This window comes from Pleurodeles waltl, chromosome 2_2, assembly GCF_031143425.1.
Source record: "Pleurodeles waltl isolate 20211129_DDA chromosome 2_2, aPleWal1.hap1.20221129, whole genome shotgun sequence".
Taxonomy (NCBI): Eukaryota; Metazoa; Chordata; class Amphibia; order Caudata; family Salamandridae; genus Pleurodeles; species Pleurodeles waltl.
The window spans coordinates 849,273,226-849,299,719 of NC_090439.1; the positions used below are offsets into that span (position 1 = coordinate 849,273,226).

The 26,494-nt window shown below is 46.4% G+C and overlaps 1 protein-coding gene across 2 annotated transcripts in view; it reads right to left on the reverse strand.

Moving 5' to 3' along the window:
• Positions 1 to 26,494, reverse strand: part of CDH17 (cadherin 17) — a 371,516-nt gene that overhangs the window by 202,387 nt on the left and 142,635 nt on the right. For both annotated transcript variants that reach the window (XM_069220475.1, XM_069220476.1), the window contains one exon: positions 24,866 to 25,004. In XM_069220475.1, the coding sequence (XP_069076576.1) occupies positions 24,866 to 25,004 (139 nt within the window). The remainder of the gene's footprint in view (positions 1 to 24,865; positions 25,005 to 26,494) is intronic.

Sequence of the window (26,494 nt, forward strand, 5' to 3'; positions counted from 1 at the left end):
TCCCAAAACACAACCTGGACACATCACATTTCCCCAAAGATAACATAGCTGATTTTTGCAAAGTGCCTAGCTTTGAATTTTTGCCTTTAGCTCAGCCAGCACCTAGGGAAATCTACCACACCTGTGCATTTTTTAAAGCTAGACACATAGAGGAATTCAGGATTGGGTGATTTTTGGGGCTCTCACCAGGTTGTGTTACCCAGAATCCTTTGCAAACCTCAAAATTTGGCCCAAAAAACTATTTTTCCTCACATTTCGGTGACAGAAAGTTCTGGAATCTGACAGGATCCACAGATTTCTTTCCACCCAGCGTTCCTCCAAGTCTGCCGATAAAAATGGTACCCTGACTTGTGTGGGTAGGCCTAGTGCCCGCGACAGGAAATGCCCCAAAACACAATGTGGACACATCACATTTTTCCAAATAAAACAGAGCTGTTTTTTGCAAAGTGCCTAGCTGTGGATTTTGGCCTCTAGCTCAGCCAGCACCTGGGGAAACCTACCAAACCTGTGCATTTTTAAAAACTAGACACCTAGAGGAATCCAATATGGAATGACTTGTGGCGCTTTCACCCGGTTCTGTTACCCAGAATCCTTTGCAAACCTCATAATTTGGCCTAAAAACACTTTCCCCCCACATTTTGGTGACAGAAAGTACTGGAATCTGAGAGACCCACAAATTCCCTTCCACCCAGCGTTACACCTAGTCTCCTGATATAAGTGGTACCTCACTTGTGTGGGTAGGTCTAGTGCCCGTGACAGGAAGTGCCCCCAAGCACAACGTGGACACATCACATTTTCCCAAAGACAATAGAGCTGTTTTTTGCAAAGTGCATAGCTGTGGATTTTGGCCTCTAGCTCAGTCGGTACCTAGGGAAACCTACCAAACCTGTGCATTTTTGAAAACTAGACCTGTAGGGAAATCCAAGATGGGGTGACTTGTGGGGCTCTCACCAGGTTCTGTTACCCAGAATCCTTTGCAAACCTCAAAATTCGGCCCAAAAACAATTTTTCCTCACATTTCGGTGACAGAAAGTTCTGAAATCTGAGAGGAGCTACACATTTCCTTCCACCCAGCATTCCCCCATCTCCCGATAAAAATGGTACCTAACTTGTGTGGGTAGGCCTAGTGCCCATGACAGGAAATGCCCCAAAACACAACGTGGACACATCACATTTTCCCAAAGTAAACAGAGCTGTTTTTTGCAAAGTGCCTAGCTGTGGATTTTGGCCTCAAGCTCAGCCGGCACCTAGGGAAACCTACCAAACCTGTGAATTTTTGAAAACTAGATACCTAAAGGAATCCAAGATGGGACGACTTGTGGGGCTCTCACCAGGTTGTGTTACCCAGAATCCTTTGCAACTCTCAAGATTTGGCCTAAAAACACTTTTTCCTCACATTTCGGTGACAGAAAGTTCTGTAATCTGAGAGGACCCACAAATTTCCTTCCACCCAGTGTTCCTCCATGTCTGACGATAAAAATGGTACCTCACTTGTGTGGGTAGGCCTGGCCCCGCGACAGGAAATGGCCAAAAAACAACGTGGACACATCACATTTTCCCAATGAAAACAGAGCTGTTTTTTTGCAAAGTGCCTAGCTGTGGATTTTGGCCTCTAGCTCCGCCGGCACCTAGGGAAACCTACCAAAGCTGTGAATTTTTGAAAACTAGATACCTAAAGGAATCCAAGATGGGACAACTTGTGGGGCTCTCACCAGGTTGTGTTACCCAGAATCCTTTGCAAACCTCAAAATTTGGCCCCAAAAAAAATGTTTCCTCACATTTCGGTGACAGAAAGTTCTGGAATCTGAGAGGATCCACAAATTTCTTTCCACCCAGCGTTCCTCCAAGTCTGCCAATAAAAATGGTACCCTGACTTGTGTGGGTAGGCCTAGTGCCCGCGACAGGAAATGCCCCAAAACACAACGTGGACACATCACATTTTCCCAAAGAAAACAGAGCTGTTATTTGCAAAGTGCCTAGCTGTGGATTTTGGCCTCTAGCTAAGCCTGCACCTAGGGAAACCTAACAAACCTGTGCATTTTTCAAAACTAGACATCTAGAGGAATGATGGATGGGGTGACGTGTGGGGCTTTCACAAGGTTCTGTTACCCAGAATCCTTTGCAAACCTCAAAATGTGGCCCAAAAAACACTTTTTCCTCACATTTTGGTAACAAAAAGTTCTGGAATCTGAGAGAAGCCACAAATTTCCTTCTACCCAGCGTTTCACCAAGTCTCCTGATAAAAATGGTACCTCACTTGTGTGGTTAGGCCTATTGCCCGCGACAGGAAATGCCCCAAAACACAACATTGACACATCACATTTTCCCAAAGAAAATAGAGCTGTTTTTTGCAAAGTACCTAGCTGTGGATTTTGGCCTCTAGCTCAGCCGGCACATAGGGAAACCTACCAAACCTGTGCATTTTTGAAAACTAGACACATAGAGGAATTCAAGATGGGATGATTTGTGGGGCTCTCGCCAGGTTGCGTTATCCAGAATCTTTTGCAAACGTCAACATTTGGCGAGAAAAACACTTTTTCCTCAAATTTTGGTGACAGAAAGTTCTGGAATCTGAGAGGAGCCACAAACTTCCTTCCACCCAGCGTTCCCCCAAGTCTCCCGACAAAAATGGTACCTCACTTGTGTAGGTAGGCCTAGTGACCGCAACAGGAAATGCACAAAAACACAACATGGACACATCACATTTTCCAAAAGAAAACAGAGCTGTTTTTTGCAAAGTGCCTATCTGTGGATTTTGGCCTCTAGGTCAGCCGGCACCTAGGGAACCCTCCCAAACCTGTGCATTTTTTAAAACTAGACACCTAGAGGAATCCAAGATGGAGTGACTTGTGGGGCTCTCACCAGGTTCTGTTACCCAGAATCTTTTGCAAACCTTAAAATGTGGCCAAAAAACACTTTTTCCTCACATTTTGGTGACAGAAAGTTCTGGAACCTGAGAAGAGCCACCCACCATTCCCCCAAGTCTACTGATAAAAATGGTAGCTCACTTGTGTGGGTAGGCCTAGTGCCCGCAAAAGGAAATGCCCCAAAACACTATATGGACACATCAAAATTAACAAATACAAAACTACCTGTTTTTGCGGGGGTGGCACCGGCATTTTTGGTCCTGGGCTCAGCAGCCGTATATTGCAACCTACCAAACCCAAACATTTCTGAAAAGTAGACACCTGAGGGAGTCCAGGAAGGTGTGACTTGCATGGATCCACCAGTGGTTTCTTACCCAGAATCCTCAGCAAACCTCAAATTTAGCTAAACAAATCACATTTTTCCCACATTTCTGTGTGGGATCACTGCACCGGGACAAACTTCCTACCACCCAATGTCCTCCTCAGTCTCCTAGTAAAAAGGATACCTCACTTGTGTAGATGGGCCAAGTGCCTGTGACAGGGAAGAGCCAAAAACATGCCAAAATTTAGGGGAACCGAAGCGGGTCCATAAGGGCTGTCCGAAAAAACACATTTTTAGGCTGACAAGTGGGGCAGAAATTTTATGGGAATAGATGAGACAATGCTGGGTGGTAGGAATTTTGTGGATTCCTGAAGATTCCGGAAGGTTCCATCACAAAAATGTGGGGAAAATGTCTGATTTCTAGCAAAGTTGGAGGTTTGCAGGGCATTGTGGATAAGAAAATGGCGCGGGTTGCTGTAAAGCACTGGACTCACCCAGATGCTTAGTTTTCAGATGTGTCTAGGTCTTGTGGATTTTTCTACATGGCAGCGTCCCAAAGTCCAAAAAGTGCAGCCCTCACCATTCCAAGTGGGACAATTTTGAGAGTTAGACAAGCTCTCGTGGCCCAAATATAAAACCAAAACACAAAATGATCAAATGTCATCTTGCTTGCTGTGGAATAAGATGTTTTAGTGTGCGGGGGAGGGCTGAAACACTGTTACCCCCTTCAGTTGGGGTGGGGGCATAACCATGCCCATACTGGTTGGTAGCCACCACCCCACTATTTTTTTTCCTAATTCCCTGGCATCTAGTAGTTTTTCTGCCCCCACCCCGGCGAGTGAATCTGGGGTAATTTCTCCATCTACCCACCGGTAGGCAGAACAACTTTGGCCTCATTTATTTGGGGTGGGGGTATGGCCATGCCCCCATCCTCTTTTTTTAAAACGAAAATCTTCCCTGGTCTCTGGTTGGATTTCTGCCCCCCACTTGGGGGCAGATGAGCTTTCCAAAAATAGGCCAATCTTCCCACAAGGGGGGTAGATATGACCAACAGTAATGTGCCCCCATGGGGAGTGACCCTTACCCAAGGGGCTGCCCCCCCAAACAAAACATACACACCAATCCCTGGTGCCTAAGTGGTTTCTGCCCCCCTTGGGGGCTTATCAGCCTAATAAGCATAGGCCGATCTGCCCCCAAGGGGGGCATAAACGGCCTAAAATAAAATTGCCCCCAGGGGTGGGGTGATCCTTGCCTAAGGGGTTGCTCCCCATGTGTAAAAAAAAAAAAAACCTTGTGCTCAGTGGTTTCTGCCCACCTTGGGGGCAGATCGGTCTAATTAAAATAGGCCAATCTGCCCACAAGGGGGGCAAAAATGGCCTAAATAAATGTGCCCCCCCTGGAGAGCGGCCCTTGCCTAAGGGGCCACTCCCCTTATTCATAAATACAACAAAAAAAAACCTCCCTGGTGTATAGTAGGCATTTCTGTTGCCCGATCGCGACTGGGCAGCAGAAATGCAGAGGGAGATATCAAAGTAAAGGAAAGGCCTTTCCTTTGATGCCTCGCTTGCCCCCTCCACGTGATCGGAGGAGAAATGCTTTCGCATGAGTGTCGACAAGTGTGAAAAAATTATTTTGTGTCAGGTACATATGAAGAACAGGTACGACTCCATCAAAGCCACCAAACAAAGAATGATGCGCCCGGGAGATTTGGTACATATAAAAAAAAGTACTTTTTAAAAAAAAGGTGATGCCTGTTTTAGTGATCCGGTGAGGGTCACTAAAACTTGTGGAAATGCTGTAATGGTTGATGTGGGGTCATTGGTGGAATATGGCAAGAATTGTAAAGATACCAGAGAAGAGTCTTGCAGGAGTTGAAAGTGAGGACAGCTCTGGGGATGATCCCGGTCCTGTAGAGGATCTCCCGAAAAAAAGGATTAGAGTTTTCTAATGTCCAATGACGTCCCATGAATAAGGGGATGGTGAATGTGCGCAGATCCACCCGGGAACATTTTTTTCCTTGGAAACTGAAGCCAAATGTATGAACTGAGTTTTAGTGTAATCTTATGCTTTGTGCTTCATGGTTGGGTACTCAGGCTTTATAGGTTTTATGTTTTGTTTCTATGATGTTTTTTTTTTTATTGTTTTTACCCGAATGTTGTTTGTTGGGGTTTGAAAAATAGAAAGAGATAATGTTGTATTCAAGCTATACACTAATGTTGTACTCAAGCCATAGTGGAATCCTGACACCGAATCCTGGCTCTCGAGATTCGAGTGAACTTGAGACAGCAGTGGTGGTTGCTGAAGACGGTTCGAGTCTGTACTTCAAATGGCAAATAAATACGTATGTTGCTTACCTTCCACGTTTCCATCATCGATCATCACCACAACACACTGGCCTTACCATTCTCCATTGCAGAATTGTACTACAAGTGAGTAAAGCCAGTGTCTATATGCAATTGAAAATGTTTCCCCATGGTGAAATTACTTCCCCTTCACTAACACGAAGGTTGAGGATGTTTTGTGATCCCTTTGTACCCTGGAAATGGATATATTCCACCCTTTGAATGATGTAAATCTCTAACTTTTCAGGGGTGGAAAGAGTCAGAGGGGAGTTTGTGAATGCTCACAAACGAAGAACTTGAGTGTGTGCAAAAACTTCCAAGGCAATTGATGCATTATGCTGCCCACTTCCCACCCGTTTGCCGCCCATAACACTATGATAACGTATAGTAATAATGTGTGAAAGTAACAATTACTAGGTCACCCTTTGTGAATACATAGCAGTTGTAAATTGAGTCATTTTCAAATGCTTCAAATGGCTTTGGGAATCTTGCCCTGTCTTTTAAGACTTACAAGAAGTGTATAAACTCTACAAAAAGCTGTTATGTCCTGAAAGAAGATGTTTCTGCCTTCAGTGTGGAGGACAAAACATTGACGCCTCTGCACTACCTTATTAGTGTGGAGGATGTGAAAGTCCTCGGCACTGGAGCTAGAAGAAATGTCTTGTGTGTTTCTTATTTTGGGGGGGGAGAGCTTCCCTTGCAGCCTGAGATAACTTTTGCTTTTATCTGTGTGATGAGCAGCATGCCATGTGTGCTGATGTCACAGACTGAAAGTGAAAGCACTGTGATTAGTTCTTCTGGGGATATCTCACTCCCTCCCAAGAATTAATCACCACCAGGATTATTGTAAAGAGGGGAATTTTCCTGTTTCAATGATACCTCTCCCTAGTGGATCTCTTCTTGAAAAATTGCTGCTGGAGAGTGATTGCCAAGCAGGGATCTACCCACTAACCACCAGAGATGGATTCGGCAGGCTAGCAGTAAACAGACATGGCCAATTGATTCCTTCTAAGGATAACTATCCTTTCTGTCTCCTGGGAAGAATGAATGGACGAATTAGCTCAAATCTTTCGCCGCCGGAGTGGGGGAGGGTGCAGGGCAAAAGAACTTCTAACATCAGTTTTTTTTAAAGGAAATAAAGAATGGGGTGTGGACCAGATCGCCATGGCATTGGGTTCCTAAATTCCGGACAGTCTATCTGCCCCCCCCATTTTGTGGGATATTGAGGGGCTTATACAATCTGCCATCCTTGGGGGAAGTTGGCTGAAAGTTCGCTAGCTACCAGAACATTTCATATCAATAGAAAAAGAAATGGGGTGGTGTTGACCCGTTCAGGCATGGACCATACCCACCATTGTTAAAGCCCCAACTGTCTTTCTGCCCCTCCCAATGCCCAGAATCTGAATACTGCAGCCATCCACATGTCAAGTGAAATCTTACTGCATTCCAGCTATTTTCTTAATATCTTGCATGGGAATCGACACACCCTTGGTGTCTTTGTACTCCCCAGTATGTGAGGTGTGGGAAAAAGGACACAAATTAGGCCTGAATACATTTTGTAGGAAAGAAGTTATGAAGGCTTAAGCATGAACTGTCATGAACATCAAAGAAGAGCTCGTCAGGGAATGGGAAAGGGGAGGGAATGTGTCCGCACTTATTAAGTAAAGCATCAGTGAAATGGCTTCGACATCTGACAAAGATATTAAAGCACTGCCAACAAAAGCATACCAGTTAAAGGAACTGTGGATACTGCAGCTGCAAAATGATGGTTTTATTTTGAATTAATTAAATCCTTAAACCATTAAAATCCATATTTCTCCCATTATTCAAAATATGGCACAGGGTTGATAGTGCAAAAGTGCAAAACTTTTAAGAAAGTGTTACAAATTACCTGAAGTATTTTGGCCAACTTCAAGATCTTTATCTAGGAACACTACATCCGACTTACCGATTGCTTAACATATCTACACACCCAACATAACCATGATGCAACACTACAGCATATTGGCAAAACACAAACTAGAATAAGTGCTAAAATTATGTTTACAATGATAAATAGATAACAATGATTCAGGGAAAACTGTATGATAAATTACTCCTTAAAAAGCATTGCCAAATACACATACATAGAACATTTCAGATCCTCAGACAATTGAAGCAAACAGATACAATAAAATAATATAGATCACACATGCAGCGAACAGCTTAACAGATCTTATAAGTTTACAAACCTATGGGAAGGTCTTTTTCTTCCTGGGTTCTTGCGGTATGATCATACATATGAGGAATGTTATTTGTGACTCCATTCTAGATAATGTTAGTTGCCTCTTTTTCTTCTTCTTGTACATGCAGGTTCTTTGCACAGTACTAATTCTTTCAAATCATCAATTTTATTGTCATGGTTTTCAGCAAAGTGGTTAGCTACAGTGCAGTTTGTATTCAGGTTCTTTATCGTTTTCAAATATCCAAGAATTTACACCTTCATAAAGAAAGGGTGCTTCCAATATGTATAGGCTTGCATGAACGCACCAATGCATAAATAACATATGCTGTCATGCCAAACTGGCATACCTTACACTTACTCCAGTCAAAAAATAATTGAGTTCTAGCTCTTACCAACCGTTATTATCTCTTTTATCACATAAATGACTACATGTCATTATGGCCCATATGTAGCAAGTCATTTAGCATTTCTTAATGGACTGAATAACTATTTCGGCCCATTAAGAAATGCTAAGTAGGTGTTCCATATGTACAAATGGCTCTGTGGCCTCGCAATTTATGATTACCAAAATAGGAAATTGCAAATAGGGATTTCCTATTTGCAATTTCCTAAGCACATGTGCAAAGCATTTCCTAAATGCGAAATTAGCATTTAGGAAATGCTATTACCATCTAATCCAATTTGATTGTAACCATGTGCAAATTCCAGAAAGGCACACAAATTCACTTTTTGCAGTGCCTTGAAGTGCACACTAGTCCTGAGGGTACAGGAGTGCTATACAAGACCACTTTAACTTACATTTAAGGGGCAGGCAGGGCTTGGCTCCAGTTAGGATGCCCTCCTCCAGGTACAGGGAACCAATCACTATGGGTCACACCATGAAGAGTGTACACTTCTCAGGGCTCAAAGCGTGAGTGTAGGAAGATGGCCTGATGTGTGGTGGGCACCTAAGGTACTTACACCATATACCAGGTATCCCCTCTCAGTGAAGTGTAGTCATTATCTAGAAACCAGGCTCTCTAGAAGTAGCTGTGGATGAGCAGCCAAGGCTTAGATAGAAAATGCCTTGGCTGCTCATCCATAGCAGACAGGAGACATGCAAAGCTCTTGTAAAACCACTGTAGTCACACAGCACTTACACACATGAAAGAAAACATTCAGTTGTACAAAAATAAAGGCACTTTATATTTGGTCACACAATACCACAAGATACTAGAAGGGCAACCCTCCAATATGAGGTAAGTAATATACTAGTTATATACACTAGTAAACAGCAATGGCATAGAAAGGTTATAAACAGTGCAAATGTAAATAACCAATAGTGACCCTAGGGAGAGCACAAACCATATACTAAATAAATGGAATGCGAACACAGGACCCCGACCTAGGTAAGTGGAAAAAGTAGAGGGAAGCTGGGGGTACTAGAAAACCCCAGGGGTAAGTAACACAGTACCCCCCCAACGACCAGGAAAGCAGGAGTAAATCACCGGAATTTCCCCAAACCACCCAAAAGAAAGCAAAAGAAGAAAATAAGACACCCAGACAAAACTGCAAGAAACCAGTGGTGGAATCCTGAAAAGGAAGAACTGTGGAGCGAGAGGACCAAGTCCAAGAGTCACAGTGGAGTCCAGGAGGAGTAGGAGCTACTACCCACCCAGCTGTAATTCCATGAGTTGGTCGACAGTGATGAAGATCAGGTCAGCATTGCAGGCCTGGAGCCCTGGAGCCAGAGAAGAGTTCCTGAGGAATGCAGAAGATGTCCCATGCTGAACTGAAGATTGCAGATGGGTGTTGGTGCAGAAATTCCACCAACAAGACTTGGCAAAGGCAAATTCACATTTAGTGGAAAAGTGGAGCTGCCGGGGACCACGAAGGCCCAAGAGGACTCAACCCAGGAGGGGGAGTCAAAGGGGACCTTCATCAACACAAAGAGCACACAGGAGTGAGGGCAGCACCCACAGGAGTCCCAGAGGATGGGGACACAGAAGTTGCAGAAGGAGCCCAGGCAGCACTACAGAAATGGATCCTACTCTCGGGAGAACCAGGCCTGCGTTGCAGGAAGAAGTGCTGAGGGCTGGAGCTGCATGTAGCCTGAAGTTCCCTTGGAGGAGATGCAAACAAGCCTTGGCAGCTGCAAGAGACGTGGTGCATTGGGGTACTGTCCTGCGTGAGAAGGCAAGGACTTACCTCCATCAAAGTTGAACAGCTGGCAGAGAGGACCAAGAAGACTACTCTGGACCACCACCCATGATGCAGCATCCACGCAGCTCAGGATGAGAGGAGATCCACGCAGCCGGTCATTGTTGCAGTAGGTGGCTGCGGATGCGGGGGACTGACTACTTAACTCCAAGGGAGATTCCTTCTTCCTTCTCCTGGAGACTGAAGACATCCCTCTCAGAGGATGCACAGCCATGGAAATGTTGCAGAAGCTGAAAGGAGCCGTGGAAACAATGTTGCAAGAGAGTCATCTTCGTGGATGCAGATTGTCGGTTCCTGGAGGGTCCAGTCGCAGTTCCAGTGGCTAGAAGTCAAAGTGGAGGTTTCAGAGGAGTCCTGCTGGAATCTTGCAAGCCGAATCTGGGGAGCCTTAACATTCCTGAAAGGGGGATTGGTCACCTAGCCAGGTGACCACCTATCAGGAGGGGGCTCTGACATCACCTGCCTGACCTGGCAACTCAGATGCTCCCAGAGGTCCCTGCCAACCTTGGATTCAAGATGGCAGAACCCAGGGACTCTCTGGACGTGGTGATGGACAGGGGAGTGACCACTCTGCTTCCCACTTTCCAGTTTTGCACCAGAGCAGGGACTGAAGGTCCCTGAACTGGTGTAGACTGGTTAATGCACAGGGGCAAAGCATGCCAGTGGCTTGGGGAGGATACTCCTCCCAAGCCATGTAACACCTATTTCCAAAGAAGGAAGGGTGTTATCCCCCCTCCTAGAGGAACTCCTTTGTTCTGCCTTCCTGGGCTTGAGCTGTTCAAGCAGAAGGTGGGCAGAAACCTGTATGAGGGGTGGCAGCAGCTTGGGCTGCATGGAAAACCCTAGAAGACTGGTAGGAGCAATGCTTGGGGTCCTCTAAGGAGCACCCAGAGTGCATGGAATCATACTTCCAATACTAGGAACAGTATTGGGGTATGATCCCGACAAGTTTGATACCAAACATGCCTAGGTTCATAGTTACGATTATGTAGCTGGACATAGGTAGCGACCTATGTCTAGTAAACACATACAATGGTGTCCCTTCACTCATAAGGTCCTTGAAAATAGCTATGGAGTTTGTGGGGGCACCTCTGCTAGTGCAAGGGGGCCCTCACACACAGGTATTGGCACCCTGCCCTCTCCGCTAGGTGACTTATAGTGACCTGGTGCAGTGTCCTATGGGAAAAAAGGGCACAGGCTGAAATGGCAGGCCTGCAGAACACTTTGCATGGGCTCCCCATGGGTGGCATAATACATGCTGCAGCCCATGGGGATTCCTGGATACCCCAATGCCCTGGGTACCTGTGCGCCACATACTAGGGACTTACATGGGGGCACCACTATGCCAAATGCAGGGTGAAAATGGTACAAGTTACCAAGTTAGAAGGGAAAGAGCATAATCACTGGGTTCTTCGTTAGCAGGATCCGAAAGAACACAGTCAAACACACTGACAACATGCAGAAAATAGGGGTAACCATGCCAAGAAAGAGGGTACTTTCCTATGATGAGTCACTCATGAATGAGATAAATTTCTTGGGCTAGAGGAAAAGAAACACTGAGAGCACATGTAATTAAGAAATGGTACACAGGGTGCAGAGCAACATGAACACCTGGTAGAAATCTTTCTTCAGGTTCCTAAATTGTTGGTTTACTCAGGATTGCCTCGACTCTGAGTTTGTCCTCAACTCAATGCTGAAAGTATATCTTCCTATAAAGCCTCGAAAACACCAGCTACATTTTAGCTGTTTTTCTTGAATAGAGTTGGCCACTTCCTCCCATCTGCGGTCTTTAGGTTAGTGCAGGCTATGTTTTTTTGTCTCGAAGGCACTCTTTTAATGCAGTGCTTCAAGGCCTAGCTAGGATTTGTCAGTTTTTATTATGTTATGCCTATGTTTCAGAACTGCATTGGCTCCGATTATATGCAGCCTGAAATTTAAGACAATTAATCTGATATTTAAGGTGGTTAGTCTGTGAAGTACCACATATGTAGCACAAAATAAAAAAAATTCAGAATGAGGTAGAAGCATAAGAAATGGTAACCTTAATGAAACAACCATGTTTATTATTTTCTATTTGTACAGTAATTTGTATGTAAAAGTGCTGAAGCAGCAAATTCACACAATGTACCTCTGCCTGATCTAGCTCAAAATATGTATTCTTAGTTTTCCAGATACTTAATAGGTCACCAGGCAAGTTGTCAGCTGTGCCTGGTCAAAACCCAGATTTGTAAATGCACTCACCATCACCAACCTGAAGCCATACATCTGACAAGAACACAGAGACGCTGGAACATATACCCCTGGCTATACAGCAATGGACAAAGAACATAAGAGGGACAGTGATGGGACTCTTTTGCAGACTTGTTGCATTTGCTAATAGGGCTGCAGTTTCTAACTCATCTAGCCTGGAAATAGAAACAGACTGGGGAAGGGGGAGTACTAAGGGGTTGTTCTTCAAATGTAGCTAATGTTGTTGTTTAAATACTGAGGAGATATAGCTTTAACCCTGGCTTTATAGCTGTGATTTTTAGAAATGGGGTCTCTAGTTGGCAGAGGTACACACTCTTGTCCAAGTAGGGACCACAATCCCAGTCAGGGCAAGTCACACACAATCCAAATTATCCTGTGCCCACCGTCTGGTAGCTTGGCACTGAGCAGTCAGGCTTAACTTAGAAGGTAATGTAATGTGTAAAGTATTTGTGCAATACATCATGCAGTAACACAGTAAAAACACCCCCAAAATACACCACACCGGTTTAGAAAAATAGAAGACATTTATCTGATTAAATTAAGGTCAGAACAATGAAGATTTGATAAGCACAAGTTGAAATATCACTTTCGCAATGTGAAGAACAGTCTTAGGTCTTTAGAAATCAGCAATTGTCTCTTGTGTGCACAAAGTACTTGGTTTGCGTCAAAATCACACGCACGGAGGTCACAGAGGAGGAGATGCGTGGAAAAAGGAAGGTGTGTGTCAGATTTCCTGATGCGACACAGATGATGCGGTATTTCTTCCCATACTGCAGGGGCTTTGCATTGATTTACGGTGCGCAGTCTTGGATCCTCACTGCAATGCAGGGACGATGCGTGGAAATCCTGGGCGTGCAGAATGAAGTCACATGTGCTGCGACAATCCAGTGAGCGATGAGTCTGAGTTTCTGTCGCACAGCAGGTGTTGCGCCAATTCTTCACCCAGGCTGCGTTGTTCCAGCTCGGCTGTGCGTCAATCCGATATGGCTGATCAAGGTTCCTGCTGCAATGCAGGTGCTGTGTCGATCTTCACTCCGGAATTCAGGCTGCGTCATTCCAGGTTTGGCGATGCAGCAGTTTTCTCATCGTTAGCCAGGCTCTGCATCGTTTTTGGAAGGCTGTGTGTCGATTTTCACCACACAAGGAGTTTCCTTGAAGAGAAGAAGTCTTTTTGACCCTGAGGCTTCAGAAACAGAAGGCAAGGTCAATTCAAGCCCTTGGACAGCACTTCTCAGCAAAGTCAGAGGCCAGCAAGGCTGGAGGGCAACATCAAGGCAGCAGCCCTTCACAGGAAAACAGTCCAGGTGAGTCCTATGGGCAGCCAGGTAGCTCCTCTTAACAGGTTGCAGGATCTGATCCAGAAGTGTCTGATTTGGTGGGGTCAGGGTCCCAGTTTATATACCCAAAAGTGTCTTTGAAGTGGGGGGAGCCTTCAAAGAGTGGTTTTGAAGTGCACAAGGTCCCGTTTCAGTACAGGTCTGTCTGCCAGGGTCCCAGTAGGGGGTTTGGCACTCTATTGTGTGAGGGCAGGCCACTAGCCTTTGAAATGTAAGTGTCATGCCCCTCCACCCCTACAGCTCTGGAAGACCCATTCAGTATGCAGATGAGTGCAGGTGTGACTGAGTGTCCTGTGTTTGTGGTTATCTGGTTGAAATACACATGGGAGCTGTCAACCAGCCCAACCCAGACGTGGATTGGAGACAGAGAAATGCTCACTTTCTAAAAGTGGAATTTCTAAAATAGTAATATAAAATCCAACCTCACCAGTAAGCAGGATTTTCTATTACCGTTCTGGCCATACTAAACATGACCTGTTTACCCCTTTCTGATCATAATCTACCTCTCAAACAGTATATGAGGGTAGCCCTAATGTTAGCATATGAAAAGGGCAGGCCTCATAGCAGTGGAAAACGAATTTAGGAGTTTTCCACTACCAGGAGATATAAAATACACAGGCATATGTCCTGCCTTTTACCTACACAGCACCCTGCCCTATGGGTTACCGAGGGCCTACCTTAGGAGTGACTTATATGTAGAAAAAGGGAAGTTTAAGGCTTGGCAAGTACTTTTGAATGCCAAGTCGAAGTGGTAGTGAAACTGCACACACAGACCTTGCAATGGCAGGCCTGAGACATGGTTAAGGGACTACTTATTTGGGTGGCACAATCAGTGCTGCAGGTCCACTAGTAGCATTTGATTTACAGGCCCTGGTCACAGGCAGCGCACTTTACTAGGGACTTCCAAGTAAATCAAGTATGCCAATTGGGAATGAACCAATGTTATCATGTTTAAGGGAGAGAGCATATGCATTAGCAGTGGTAAAGTGCGCAGAGTACTAAAACCAGCAAAAACAGTGTCAGAAAAGTGGAGGGAGACAGGAAAAACATTGGGGGATGATCACCCTACGGCTGTCAGGTTTAACAGTGGTGCTCCCATTTAACCTGATCCAAATATTTTTAAACTCTGAGAGTATTTATCTTCATTCGGGAAGCTGTGTCTATTGTGCTGTACATTATCTTAAGGTGCTGACTTGTAGTCCAGTGAGACCTTTGCAACAGCTGAACTCACTCCCCTAATAAACCTGTTGAATTCAGATCTTGAGCATGCACCCCACACGGAATTCAGGTTATGCCTTACAAAAGTACAAGCTTTATATTGTGGCACTCAAAACACACAGTTACAACAAAGGTTAGAAGAGTGGGAATTGAGGGTATCAGGTAAGGTTTCTAGACAGGAACATTGGATCAAAGAAGCCAGGTGCAACTCCAAAGTGCCATGCAAACTTTGAGCTCTGCACATGCGCACTACTCCAGCTTGCATCACTCTGAGGTGCCACAGGGCTCAGAAAAGTGTGGTAAGACCTTGAACTCAGAGAAAGATGGCCTGACCTCCTGATGGTGCCAATTTGGGGTGCCTGTCTGATTTTTTATGGTGCTTATTGCTAGCAGCATAGGATGGATCAGACGAAACACGTGCTTGAGCATCGTCTGACAAAGATTTTGAAAACTAGTAATTGGGCTGCTCTATCAGGGTAATCTTTTCAATTGTTTGCTGAAAATGAGGTAGAGGTCCTCACATAGCAGAAGAAATGGTATGAGTTTCAAACTTGAAGCTGTTGAGTTGTGAACATTCTATATGATGTCAAACAGATCTTTCATTAGAATTAAAGCATAGTAAAAACAGACAATACTTTCCTCCAAGCATAAGATTTACTTTGATCAACAACCTCGTGAAAAATCTGTTGTAGAATTTGGGGCATTAAGGACACCATTGTGAAGTCCCTAGATTTTAGTGGGGCCCTTTGCATTTACTGATACTGAGGGTACTGTACTGGTAACCGTGGGGTAAATACTGACAGAGGTTTTATGAGGTGGACTATGAGGTACTCTCAGAAATTAAAAATAACCGGGAAAATCATGCATGCTGGACACAACTCTGCAAGTCCTGATTTTCTGCTGAATTTTACCTAAAGGCTGTGGCTGGTTTCAGCTCTTATAATTCGCGGGCTCCAGGTAAAAAACAGCAGGTCAGCAGTGTTGTCACAGACCTTGTATTTCTGATGGGGCCAGTAACTCCCATTATTGGACCAATGGAGTTGCCAGGGACCTTCCAGTGAAGCCCTGTCAGGGGCCTTCTCTGTTGCATACCATGATGAGTATCGCCATGCACTGTAAACTTTCAGAACAAAGACTGTTTTTGACACGCACTCCTGGCCCCTAAGTATCAGTCTGTGCTAGAGCACTCTCTGGTATTTTTCCCAAACCTTTGCAGATGTGCTGGGTTGAACTGGACAAACTGATGATATAACTTTCTAGAGAGGAGGTGGCAGTGAGGAAGGCGAGTAAAAGCAAAAATAACAATCACATTAGTCAATGTTCAGATTCAATCAAATCCTGAGCTGATAAGAAATGTACTCAGTAAATATGTGTATGGGAAGCCGACAAAATCTTAACTCATTATTTCAGAATCAAGTGTCTAGAATCAGAACCTTTGTTGCATATGTCAGGTTCTGATTCATTTAGGGGTACATGGTCTGCAGAGCGCGTCTGCAGACTTTTACCTATACTGATTGATCTTCGTATAACTGAAAATCTGCCATTAAGATTTTCTGCAGTACTAGGATTCACAGGTCCCAGGGACCACAAGGCCTGATTCACAAAAAAATAGGGGATTCTGCACCCATTGGTTTACACCAATGTTTTGAGCAAGATTACCAAATGTAAGTAATTGACATAGGTCTCAGAGTACTCCTGGGAACCTATAACAGTTGCACTGGTCTAGAAGTACTCCTCAAAAACGTTTGTGAAATTGTAATGTTATGTTACAAGACCATTCTGCAAGCACAGGTATGCACAATGTACAATTGTGCATGCAAAAAAAGTTTCACATTTGTGCAATTTCACTTTTATTTTTATTTCTCCGTGTGAAAAATATTTTCTGCATAGAGGAACTTCTGTCTTACACCCCACCAATGTTGGTAGTAATTTTGACCACAATCCCATCCTGCGACCTAATTATGAATGTGGCGCACCTTCCCTTTTTGGGCAATGGCGCACCTTACAAAAGGTGCACGGGGAGTAAACAGGGGCAGTGTGACATATTAGAAAGAATGCAATGCCCTCACAGCAGCAACCAATTCACACTGCCCTGTGGGCAGCGCATTCAAGTTAAATATTTCATTAAAAACAGCTCTGTGTTTCTCTGTGCAGGCAGCAACTCGCCTGCACTTTCAAGAAAGGAGGGAGATCCCCTTGCAGGCAGGTGCAGTGAGTGACTGCACCCGCCTGCAGGGGGATGTCTGGGGGTTTCATGGAATCCTCTTTATCCCCTCTAAATGGCTGCCTTTAAAAGGCCCACTGAAAATGAGATACCTTTTTTGTGGTGCACCTTTAGTGCACCTCCTAAAGGCATGTTTGTCTCTGCTCCCACAGCCATTATACAGCAAGGGTGCAGAGGCAAAGTGATTCTCTCATTTGCATGGGACCAAGCCCCCATAAAAATGATGAAGCACCCTCGGTTGATAGTGCTGGAGCAACATGTGCACCAGCGCTATCAGTATTACAGAAGTGCTCACACAAGCATCTGCGGCCCCCTCTGCAATATCATTGTGCCCTCGGCAATGACAATGGTAAATAGTCCACCTATTTAAGTTATCAATGTGTTAATAAAAAGTTGGTGGCTAAGACCAACTTTCTGAATTTGTGAGTGTTCCTAAGCTTCCTAGAGCATCCCTGCTCTAGAACACCTTCTTCCTGACCCTGTATTTCTATTTACCCGTGGATAACTCATTTCACACCTGTGCGGTACCTCTACTCCTGGATAATCTGATGTCTAATGTTTTGTGAATTTCTTACACTGGTAACTTAAGATATTTGCTTTGTGAATCGGGTCTGCATTTCTTCCCAAAAATAATTTGCAAAATTAGGCATTATTGTTAATTAATACTCCATCACTTTCACGCAGTAACCAAAACCAAATTTAGAGATGTCTACCGCTTGAGCAGACATGTCTTAACATTGGCAGGGGTTGAAATCACAGCCTGACAATGCATTTGACGTTTCACAGACTGTCCCACTGCACGATGTTGTTGAAAAATTAATAAACAATTGACCTCCACACAACAGGAATTTTCTCCCATGGTGTCGGGATAATTTAAACTGTTTTGCTGTTCTTACCATCACATTTTTCACAGTAGTAAGGTATAGTAAAAACTTCACATTCGACCACCCACTCTTAAGTGGATGGGTGGTCAAATGGCCACACCAATAATCTCCATCGCTCTCATGCTTATTGTCCACCTGTCTGTATATCAGGCGAGCGCACCTTCAGTTTGGTGGAGAGGCGTTCTCCATTGCAACGGCGATGAAGCATCCTCTCTGCCAAACTCTTAGTCAGCAATTAGTCCTCTGGAAAACACTGGGGCCAAAAGGTGCTTACATTATTGGCACCATATTATGTTTTTATGTTTTAAAGACATTTAAGGGCATGTTTATAAACCCCTAGCACTACCTTGCACCACATTAATGTCATTATTTTTTATGTTAGTGTGGCCCAAGGAGGCCGAAATCCCCATGCTGTATTTACAGGGTGGCGCAATGCATGCATTGTGCCACTCTGTAACCCTTTCCGCTACATTATGCTTGCACCAGGCACAATGTATGACCTCTGTGCAGCGCCACTTTCCATAATTCTGCCCCTAACACTCTTATTTTCATTTATTTTATATTTTTATTTAAAAGACGTACTGTTTCAATCAGAATCATTTTAAGCAGCAACTGTTGGAAAGGATACTGTCGCTCAGTATCTAGCTGTATAATTGTTGCATTCCGAATGCTTTACAAAAACAGAATCAAAGAGCATATAGAGATTGAGAATAACCTCTGACACCAAACAATCAAGAGAGTGTGAGAAACAGGCTGTTTCCCAGCACAGTGATACAGCATCTTAAATTAAGTGTCAGATTTGTTTAAATAAACTCCCCCTTATGGCTCTGGTGTTATGCTGTTATGAGGGGAAACAAGCAGTCCATCATGTCATGTGTTTGTGTGTGTCTGCAGACCAGCTAAAATCAGTACTTGCAGGCCAGCTGCTGCATTCCTTACAGAGCAGCACAGGCTGAGTGTCTCATTGCAGTGACAGTCCAGTGCAGCTTCTACAATTGGCCAATTTTTTTCTGAGTGAAGATTATGAAGCGGTCATTCTATTGGTGTCAGGCCTGCAAAGTACTTCCAGGCCAGATGTAGGAGGCTTTTTTTGTATTCTCAAAGGGTCTGATTCGGAAAAAGGCCTTCTTAATCTAACAAACTAAATTGAGATTCTTTAACACGTTACCGAATTGAAATTTAGGTTTGCGACCAAAAAAACGTTGTATTTGGAAAGGTTGTGTTTAGGGTGTCCCTTTGAAATACTGAATCGGATTGGTATGTATAAATTGTTTGTGACAGACTCAAAACCTGTAGTGGCAAGGCATTCTCAAACAGGAAGTGGTTCCCAATGGACCCTTCCCCTTTGAGAATGTTCAAAAAATGTTCTTAAGAGTAGTCAGTGGTCTCTACTGTTAAAAAATGTTGATAATATTTTTATTTTTTTAAACCCATCCTGTCTTCGGTTACTGAAAAGGGGCTACATTTAGAAAAAATGCTTTATTTAAAAGTAATAACAGATATGATAGTCAGCAGGTCATTATCCCAGTGTGGCAGCAATTCATATTCAGTTGCAATTTGTGACCTACTTCATTAGTATTCATGAGGTAGCTCGAATTGCAACCAACTAGGAATTGGTATTCTGCAAATCAACCTATTGAATCTGAAACAATAATTGAGAAAGCCAATAGGTTTGACTTTTTTTTATTCAGCATGCATAAATGCATACTTATAACACAAATCACGTATTAGGTATATTATGCATGTGTGCAAAAATGGAGCCAGAGCAACATTCCTACACACTCATGCATAGACCAGCCCATAGACTCCCATATACGTAAACATACAGATACTCATACACATAAAACACTTTGCACATAGTCACTCTTACATGCAGCTCTGTCAGATAAATGTTATAATTATTACATGTATAACATTTCAGCCTGCCCACAGGCCAACCTGAAGTGCTAGATGTGACAGGATGAGGAAGGAGCCTTCTGAATGGTTGGCAGCTGACCTTAGGTATCCTGTTGGCAAAGAAGAGGCCGGGGAGGCAAATAGGCAGGGAGGGAAGAAGGGGCCAGGTCTGGGCGCGCCTATTTTTCCTTTATCTCTTCCATGCCTCCACCCGCTCATTCTGTTTTTTTCTGCTTCAGCCTTTCCACCTCTTCTCTCTCACTTCTTTCTTTTTATACCTCTCTTTGTCTATGGGAATTTTTTTCCAATGTTCTCTTTATCACCTTGGTGCTCTCTTCTCCTACGTGTTCCTTTTGGTTCTTTCTCTAGCTCTGTTCTCTGTCTATGCATGTGTTATTTATTTCTCTTGCTTTCCTTATCTCTCGATCCCCTTTCTATAAAAAATGATAGCATTTCCGGCCTTTACAAATATTTTTCTTTTCTATCCAGTGCAGCGCCCGCAAAGGTGTGTTTGGAACTCTCTGGTGTAACACTTTGCAATGTGTTTTCTCTTAGTGCCGGCAAATGGGCCTATAATTGACGGGTGCATTTCTGTTCAGTCTTCCTACAACTTAAATGTTTCACTGAATGAATTAAAGATAACCGAGCTGATGAATGAACGAACGAATGAATTAAAATTAAAGAAAGACAATGCGGCTTGCCGCCACACCATCCACACCTCAGTGCATGGTTATGCTGCAAAAGCAGTGATCTTATAATAGGGTTTTTTGCAGACTTTTGAAAATGTAGGGGACTGCTTGCCTGTCTCGCTTTGCAATCCCTGCCAATCGTACGGTACCTCGGTCACTATTAACACAGTATATAGTTCTTCTGTCACCAGGCAGGTCGCTCCCCCCATCTGCCACGCAGCCCCCTGTGGGTTGAACCTCCGTTGCCACTTTTGCCGCCTGACTACTCGCTCCCTTTTTTCTATTCCCCTGAGCATGTGCTTCTGTGCCATTTGTTTTTTCCATTCTGTGCCCCTGTGTTTTGCTTTCTGTACCCCTGTGCTCTGCTGTCCCTCTCCCGCCGTCTTTTCCTGCCGTTTTTTCCCCGGGTTTTCCCCTGGGTTTTTCCCCGGGTTTTTCCCTTGCTGCTGAGCCCCTGCTGCCCCGCCCCCTTCACTCCCATTGGCCGCCCCGCTCCCACCTCCCAGCTGCTCCTCCCTCCCTCTGCCCTCATATGGAGGCCGCGAAGCGGTGGTAGAGAGCGACCTTTGACCCTGTCACCAGGCAGGTCGCTCCCCCCATCTGCCACGCAGCCCCCTGTGGGTTGAACCTCCGTTGCCACTTTTGCTGCCTGACTACTCGCTCCCTTTTTCTATTCCCCTGAGCTTGTGCTTCTGTGCCATTTGTTTTTTCCATTCTGTGCCCCTGTGTTTTGCTTTCTGTACCCCTGTGCTCTGTTGTCCCTCTCCCGCCTTCTTTTCCCGCCGTTTTTTCCCCGGGTTTTTCCCTTGCTGCTGAGCCCCTGCTGCCCCGCCCCCTTCACTCCCATTGGCCGCCCCGCTCCCACCTCCCAGCTGCTCCTCCCTCCCTCTGCCCTCATATGGAGGCCGCGAAGCGGTGGTAGAGAGCGACCTTTGACCCTGTCACCAGGCAGGTCGCTCCCCCCATCTGCCACGCAGCCCCCTGTGGGTTGAACCTCCGTTGCCACTTTTGCTGCCTGACTACTCACTCCCTTTTTCTATTCCCCTGAGCTTGTGCTTCTGTGCCATTTGTTTTTTCCATACGGTGCCCCTGTGTTTTGCTTTCTGTACCCCTGTGCTCTGCTGTCCCTCTCCCGCCGTCTTTTCCCGCCGTTTTTTCCCCCGGGGTTTTTCCCTGGGTTTTTCCCTTGCTGCTGAGCCCCTGCTGCCCCGCCCCCTTCACTCCCATTGGCCGCCCGCTCCCACCTCCCAGCTGCTCCTCCCTCCCTCTGCCCTCATATGGAGGCCCGTCCGTGCCTGGATCGCACCCAGCACCAGAACCCCTGGAACCCGCACCCCCTGCAACGCCAAACTGCACACGACGCAAGCACCCTCCATGCACTCAACACTAGACGAGACCACCCCTGCTACGAGGCCACCCCGAAATGCACCCAGGGGCCTTTCACCTGCAGGAACTGCAGATTCACCAGCATCCAACCCTCCACACCACCAGCCAGAGGACCCAACCACCTCCGCTGCATCCTCCTCAACACCCGCTCCGCTCGCAAGCACGCCATCGAACTTTGGGACTAGACTCCACTGCCCCTGACGTTGCCTTCCTGACGGAGACCTGGCTGAACGCCACCTCAGCACCAGACATTGCCATAGCCATCCCACAGGGCTACAAGATCTCCCGCAGAGACCGCACCAACGGAGTGGGAGGAGGAATCGCCATCATCCACAAAGACTCCATCAAAATCTCAACGAACACCGATGACACCCTCACCACCGCCGAGCACATGCACTTCCAGATCCACACCGACCCCAACACCACCCTCAGAGGAACTCTCATCTACAGACCTCCCGGACCCCGCCCACAGTTCTGTGACACCATCGCTGACCTCATCAGCACCCACGCCCTCGCTTCCACGGACTACATCCTCCTCGGGGACCTGAACTTCCACCTCGAGAACAACAACGACGCCAACTCCACCGCCCTGATCGACAACCTCGCCAACCTCGGACTCAAACAGCTAGTAACGACACCCACTCACGCCGCTGGACACACACTCGACCCCATTTTCTCCGCAAGCCCCCATGTCTCCTTCAACCACACCACCGAACCACACTGGACCGACCACAGATGCGTCCACTTCACCTTCAGAAAACCCACCATACACCACCGTACCCAACAGCTACCACGCCGCTGCTGGGGCAAGGTCACCGGGGACCAACTGACTACTGCACTCGCCCTGAGACCACCCACCGACCCAGACACTGCCGCGACCAACCTCACACAGTGGATCAACGACTGCGCCAACACCCTCGCCCCTCTCAAGACCTTTACAACCAACCACACCAACAAGAAAGCCGCCTGGTTCACCGAGGACCTCCGGATCTCCAAGCACACCTGTCGGAAGCTGGAGAAGAAATGGCTCCACGACCGAACACCAGACAACCACACAGCCCTCAAGAGCGCCACCCGCAGACATCACCAACTCATCAGGACCGCCAAGAAGACCGCCTTCAAGGACCGCCTAGACAACAACGCACACAACACCAAAGAGCTCTTCAGCGTCGTGAAAGAACTCTCCAACCCCAGCTCCATCACCAACGACATCCGCCATCTCAAGACCTGTGCGACTCCCTGGCCACCTTCTTCCACTGCAAGATCACCGACATCCACAACAGCTTCAACCCCGACCCCCCTCACCCACCACCGAGTCCACCACCCCTGCGACTACCACTCGCACCAGTCGCCTGACCGTCTGGTCCAGCGTCAGCGACGAAGACACCATCAAAACCATGAACTCCATCCACTCCGGATCCCCATCGGACCCCTGCCCTCACCACGTCTTCAACAAAGCCAGCACAGCCATCGCGCCCCACCTCCGGAAAACTATCAACTGTTCCTTCGAGACAGCAACCTTCCCAGAAAGCTGGAAGCATGCCGAGATCAACGCCCTTCTGAAGAAGCCCAAGGCGGACCCCAAGGACCTCAAGAACTTCCGTCCCATCTCCCTGCTCCCTTTCCCGGCAAAAGTGACCGAGAAGATTGTCAACAAACAGCTGACCCGCTACCTCGAAGTCAAAAACATCCTGGACCCATCCCAATCTGGTTTTCGCAGTAACCACAGCACCGAGACCGCCCTCATCGCCGCCACTGACGACATCCGGACCCTGATGGACAAAGGAGAAACAGCCGCCCTCATCCTCCTGGACCTATCAGCAGCCTTTGACACGGTCTGCCACCGCACCCTATCAGCACGCCTCCATGACGCCGGTATCCAAGAGAAGGCCCTGGCCTGGACCACATCCTTCCTCTCCGGCAGAACCCAGAGCGTCCGCCTCCCACCCTTCCGCTCCAAAACCACTGAGATCATCTGCGGCGTCCCACAGGGATCCTCCCTCAGCCCGACACTGTTCAATATCTACATGGCCCCCCTCGCCCATGTCGCACGACAACACAACCTCAACATCATCTCCTACGCCGACGACACCCAGCTGATCATATCCCTCACCGAAGTTCCCGACACCGCCAAAGCTAACCTCCACCGAGGAATGAAGGCCATAGCCGACTGGATGAAGGACAGCAGACTGAAGCTGAACTCAGACAAGACGGAGGTCCTCATTCTCGGACCCACCCCATCAGCCTGGGACGACTCTTGGTGGCCCACGTCACTAGGCACAGCCCCGGAACCCACGGACCACGCACGCAACCTGGGGGTCATCCTCGACTCCACTCTCTCCATGACCAGGCAAGTCAACGCCGTCTCCGCGTCCTGCTTCAACACCCTCCGTATGCTCCGCAGGATCTTCAAATGGATCCCCCTCGACACGAGAAAAACCGTTACCCAGGCCCTCATCACCAACAGACTCGACTACGGGAACGCCCTCTACTCAGGAACTACAAACAAGCTCCTGAGACGACTCCAATGCATCCAGAACGCCTCGGCCCGACTCATCCTCGATGTCCCCCGCCGCAGCCACATCACACTCCACCTGAGAGGCCTGCACTGGCTCCCCATTAACAAAAGGATCACCTTCAAGCTCCCGATCCACGCACACAAAGCACTGCACAACACCGGACCCACCTACCTCAACAACCGACTCAGCTTCCACACCCCCACCCGAAGCCTCCGCTCAGCCAACCTCGCCCTCGCCACAGTCCCCCGCATCCGAAAAACCACTGCCGGCGGCAGATCCTTCTCCTACCTCGCCGCCAAGACCTGGAACACTCTCCCCACCATCCTACGACAGACCCAGGACCTGCTGGCCTTCAGAAGACTCCTCAAGACCTGGCTCTTCGACCAGTAGCACCCCCCCTCCTCAGCGCCTTGAGACCCTTGCGGGTATGTAGCGCGCTTTACAAATGCAGTGATTGATTGATTGATTCATAGTTCATTGATTCCAGAAACTCAGTGACGAAACTTACCCACTCTGGAACGTTCCCTCACAACTGCCGCGTAAGCACTCTGATTAAAGACGGGTGCGTTGTCGTTGACGTCTTCCACGAAGACATTAATGGAGAATGGGCCTTCTACCACCACATTGTTTGAATCAGTAGCTTGCACCTGTGGGGACAAAAGGAGGACTTAGATAGCAAAGGAAGACCCATGTGCTCCTCTAGAAACAGGCAATGGGGCTCAGGTTCGTAAAGGCATCTCCGCTTTGTAGGAGCATAAAACAAATTCAACCTAATAGTGTTATCATGAGTGGAGTAAACTAATCATTTGTGTGACCGTTTTAGAGACATAAAAGATGCATGGAACGAGGGCCTCAACATGCCATTAATGGATCTGAGGCAAAAATGCATTCTCCCAGAAACCCTCAATTGAAGATATGTTGTCCTTCAGCCAAAGCTTTCTGAATACAGCCGAGGTTCATTTCCAGCGCCTAGAGGACTGAGGAGTAAAAGGGCGCCAAGTGGATACAGCTACGTCAGTAGTGAAATTGATATGAGAAGTGCCAGTATTGTAGTTTATGATGGCCTTTTTTAATACGATCTGTAGCATCGTGTGTGAGAACATGGAGCGTGCATTGGTTTAATTCTAACTGTGGATCTCATCCAACTGGCTAAATTCAGTATCTTTTCAGGTTTTGACCATAACCATAAAGACCCCTCAATCGATTATTTTTAGTGGAAATTTCTGTGTTGTGTTTAACACATGCACTATTTTACTTTCTTAATAATTAACCATAACTTTACTTTACACACGTGTTTCATGTTATGTTTCTGTTGTTTTATAAAGCTTTCAGAACTTAATGGGCATTGACCGTCAGCCATGCCCAGCAAGGTCTGGGCACAGGGAGTGGCCTTCAGACCTTCCTGGTTGATTCTAGCCCACAAAGCTATACGGCTTTCATCAGGACTGTGCAGATCCCCTTTAAACATTGTAATATCCACTCTTCATTATAGTATTCTGTTGGCATTAAGAGTGTGTACCACTCATGGGCACAGAGATGCAGCACTTATGGGAACCAAGTAAGTGGATTGCCCGGCACACGCTGTGGGAGAGTGCCCTTAATATCCGACGGGGCAAGATTACCCCGCTTTAAAAAATACTTGGGTAACCGGTAGTACCTAGACCTCCGGGCATTAAATGAAACTGGGAAATGAGTGTATTCGCATGATTGGAACGAGCGAGTGGCACCCAACTGTAATACCAGTACAATACTATAATGGAGAGTGCATATTAAAGGTTATTAGGGAGTCTGCGTGGTCTTGATAAAAACCGGATGACTTCTTAGACTAAAATTAACCAGTTGAAACATTTTGGCCCGGGGATGTTGGAGTCAAAACATTCTCTCAACCTGCCTGTTTTTAGACAACCAAAGGGGCCCCACTAGCAAAAGCATTTGGGTATGCCTGTAGGCTATTTTAACTTTTTAATAAAAACCAGACCACTAATAAGTCCTTTGGACAACCATCAAAGTGCTCCCTCCTGAAGTGGGATTGAGCCTGCCTGGCAACAATAGCTGTGCCGGACGGAGGACTCAATGATGAAGCATGCCACACATTTGTGTGGGTGACAGTTCGTTTAAAACAATAAGGATTTTTTAC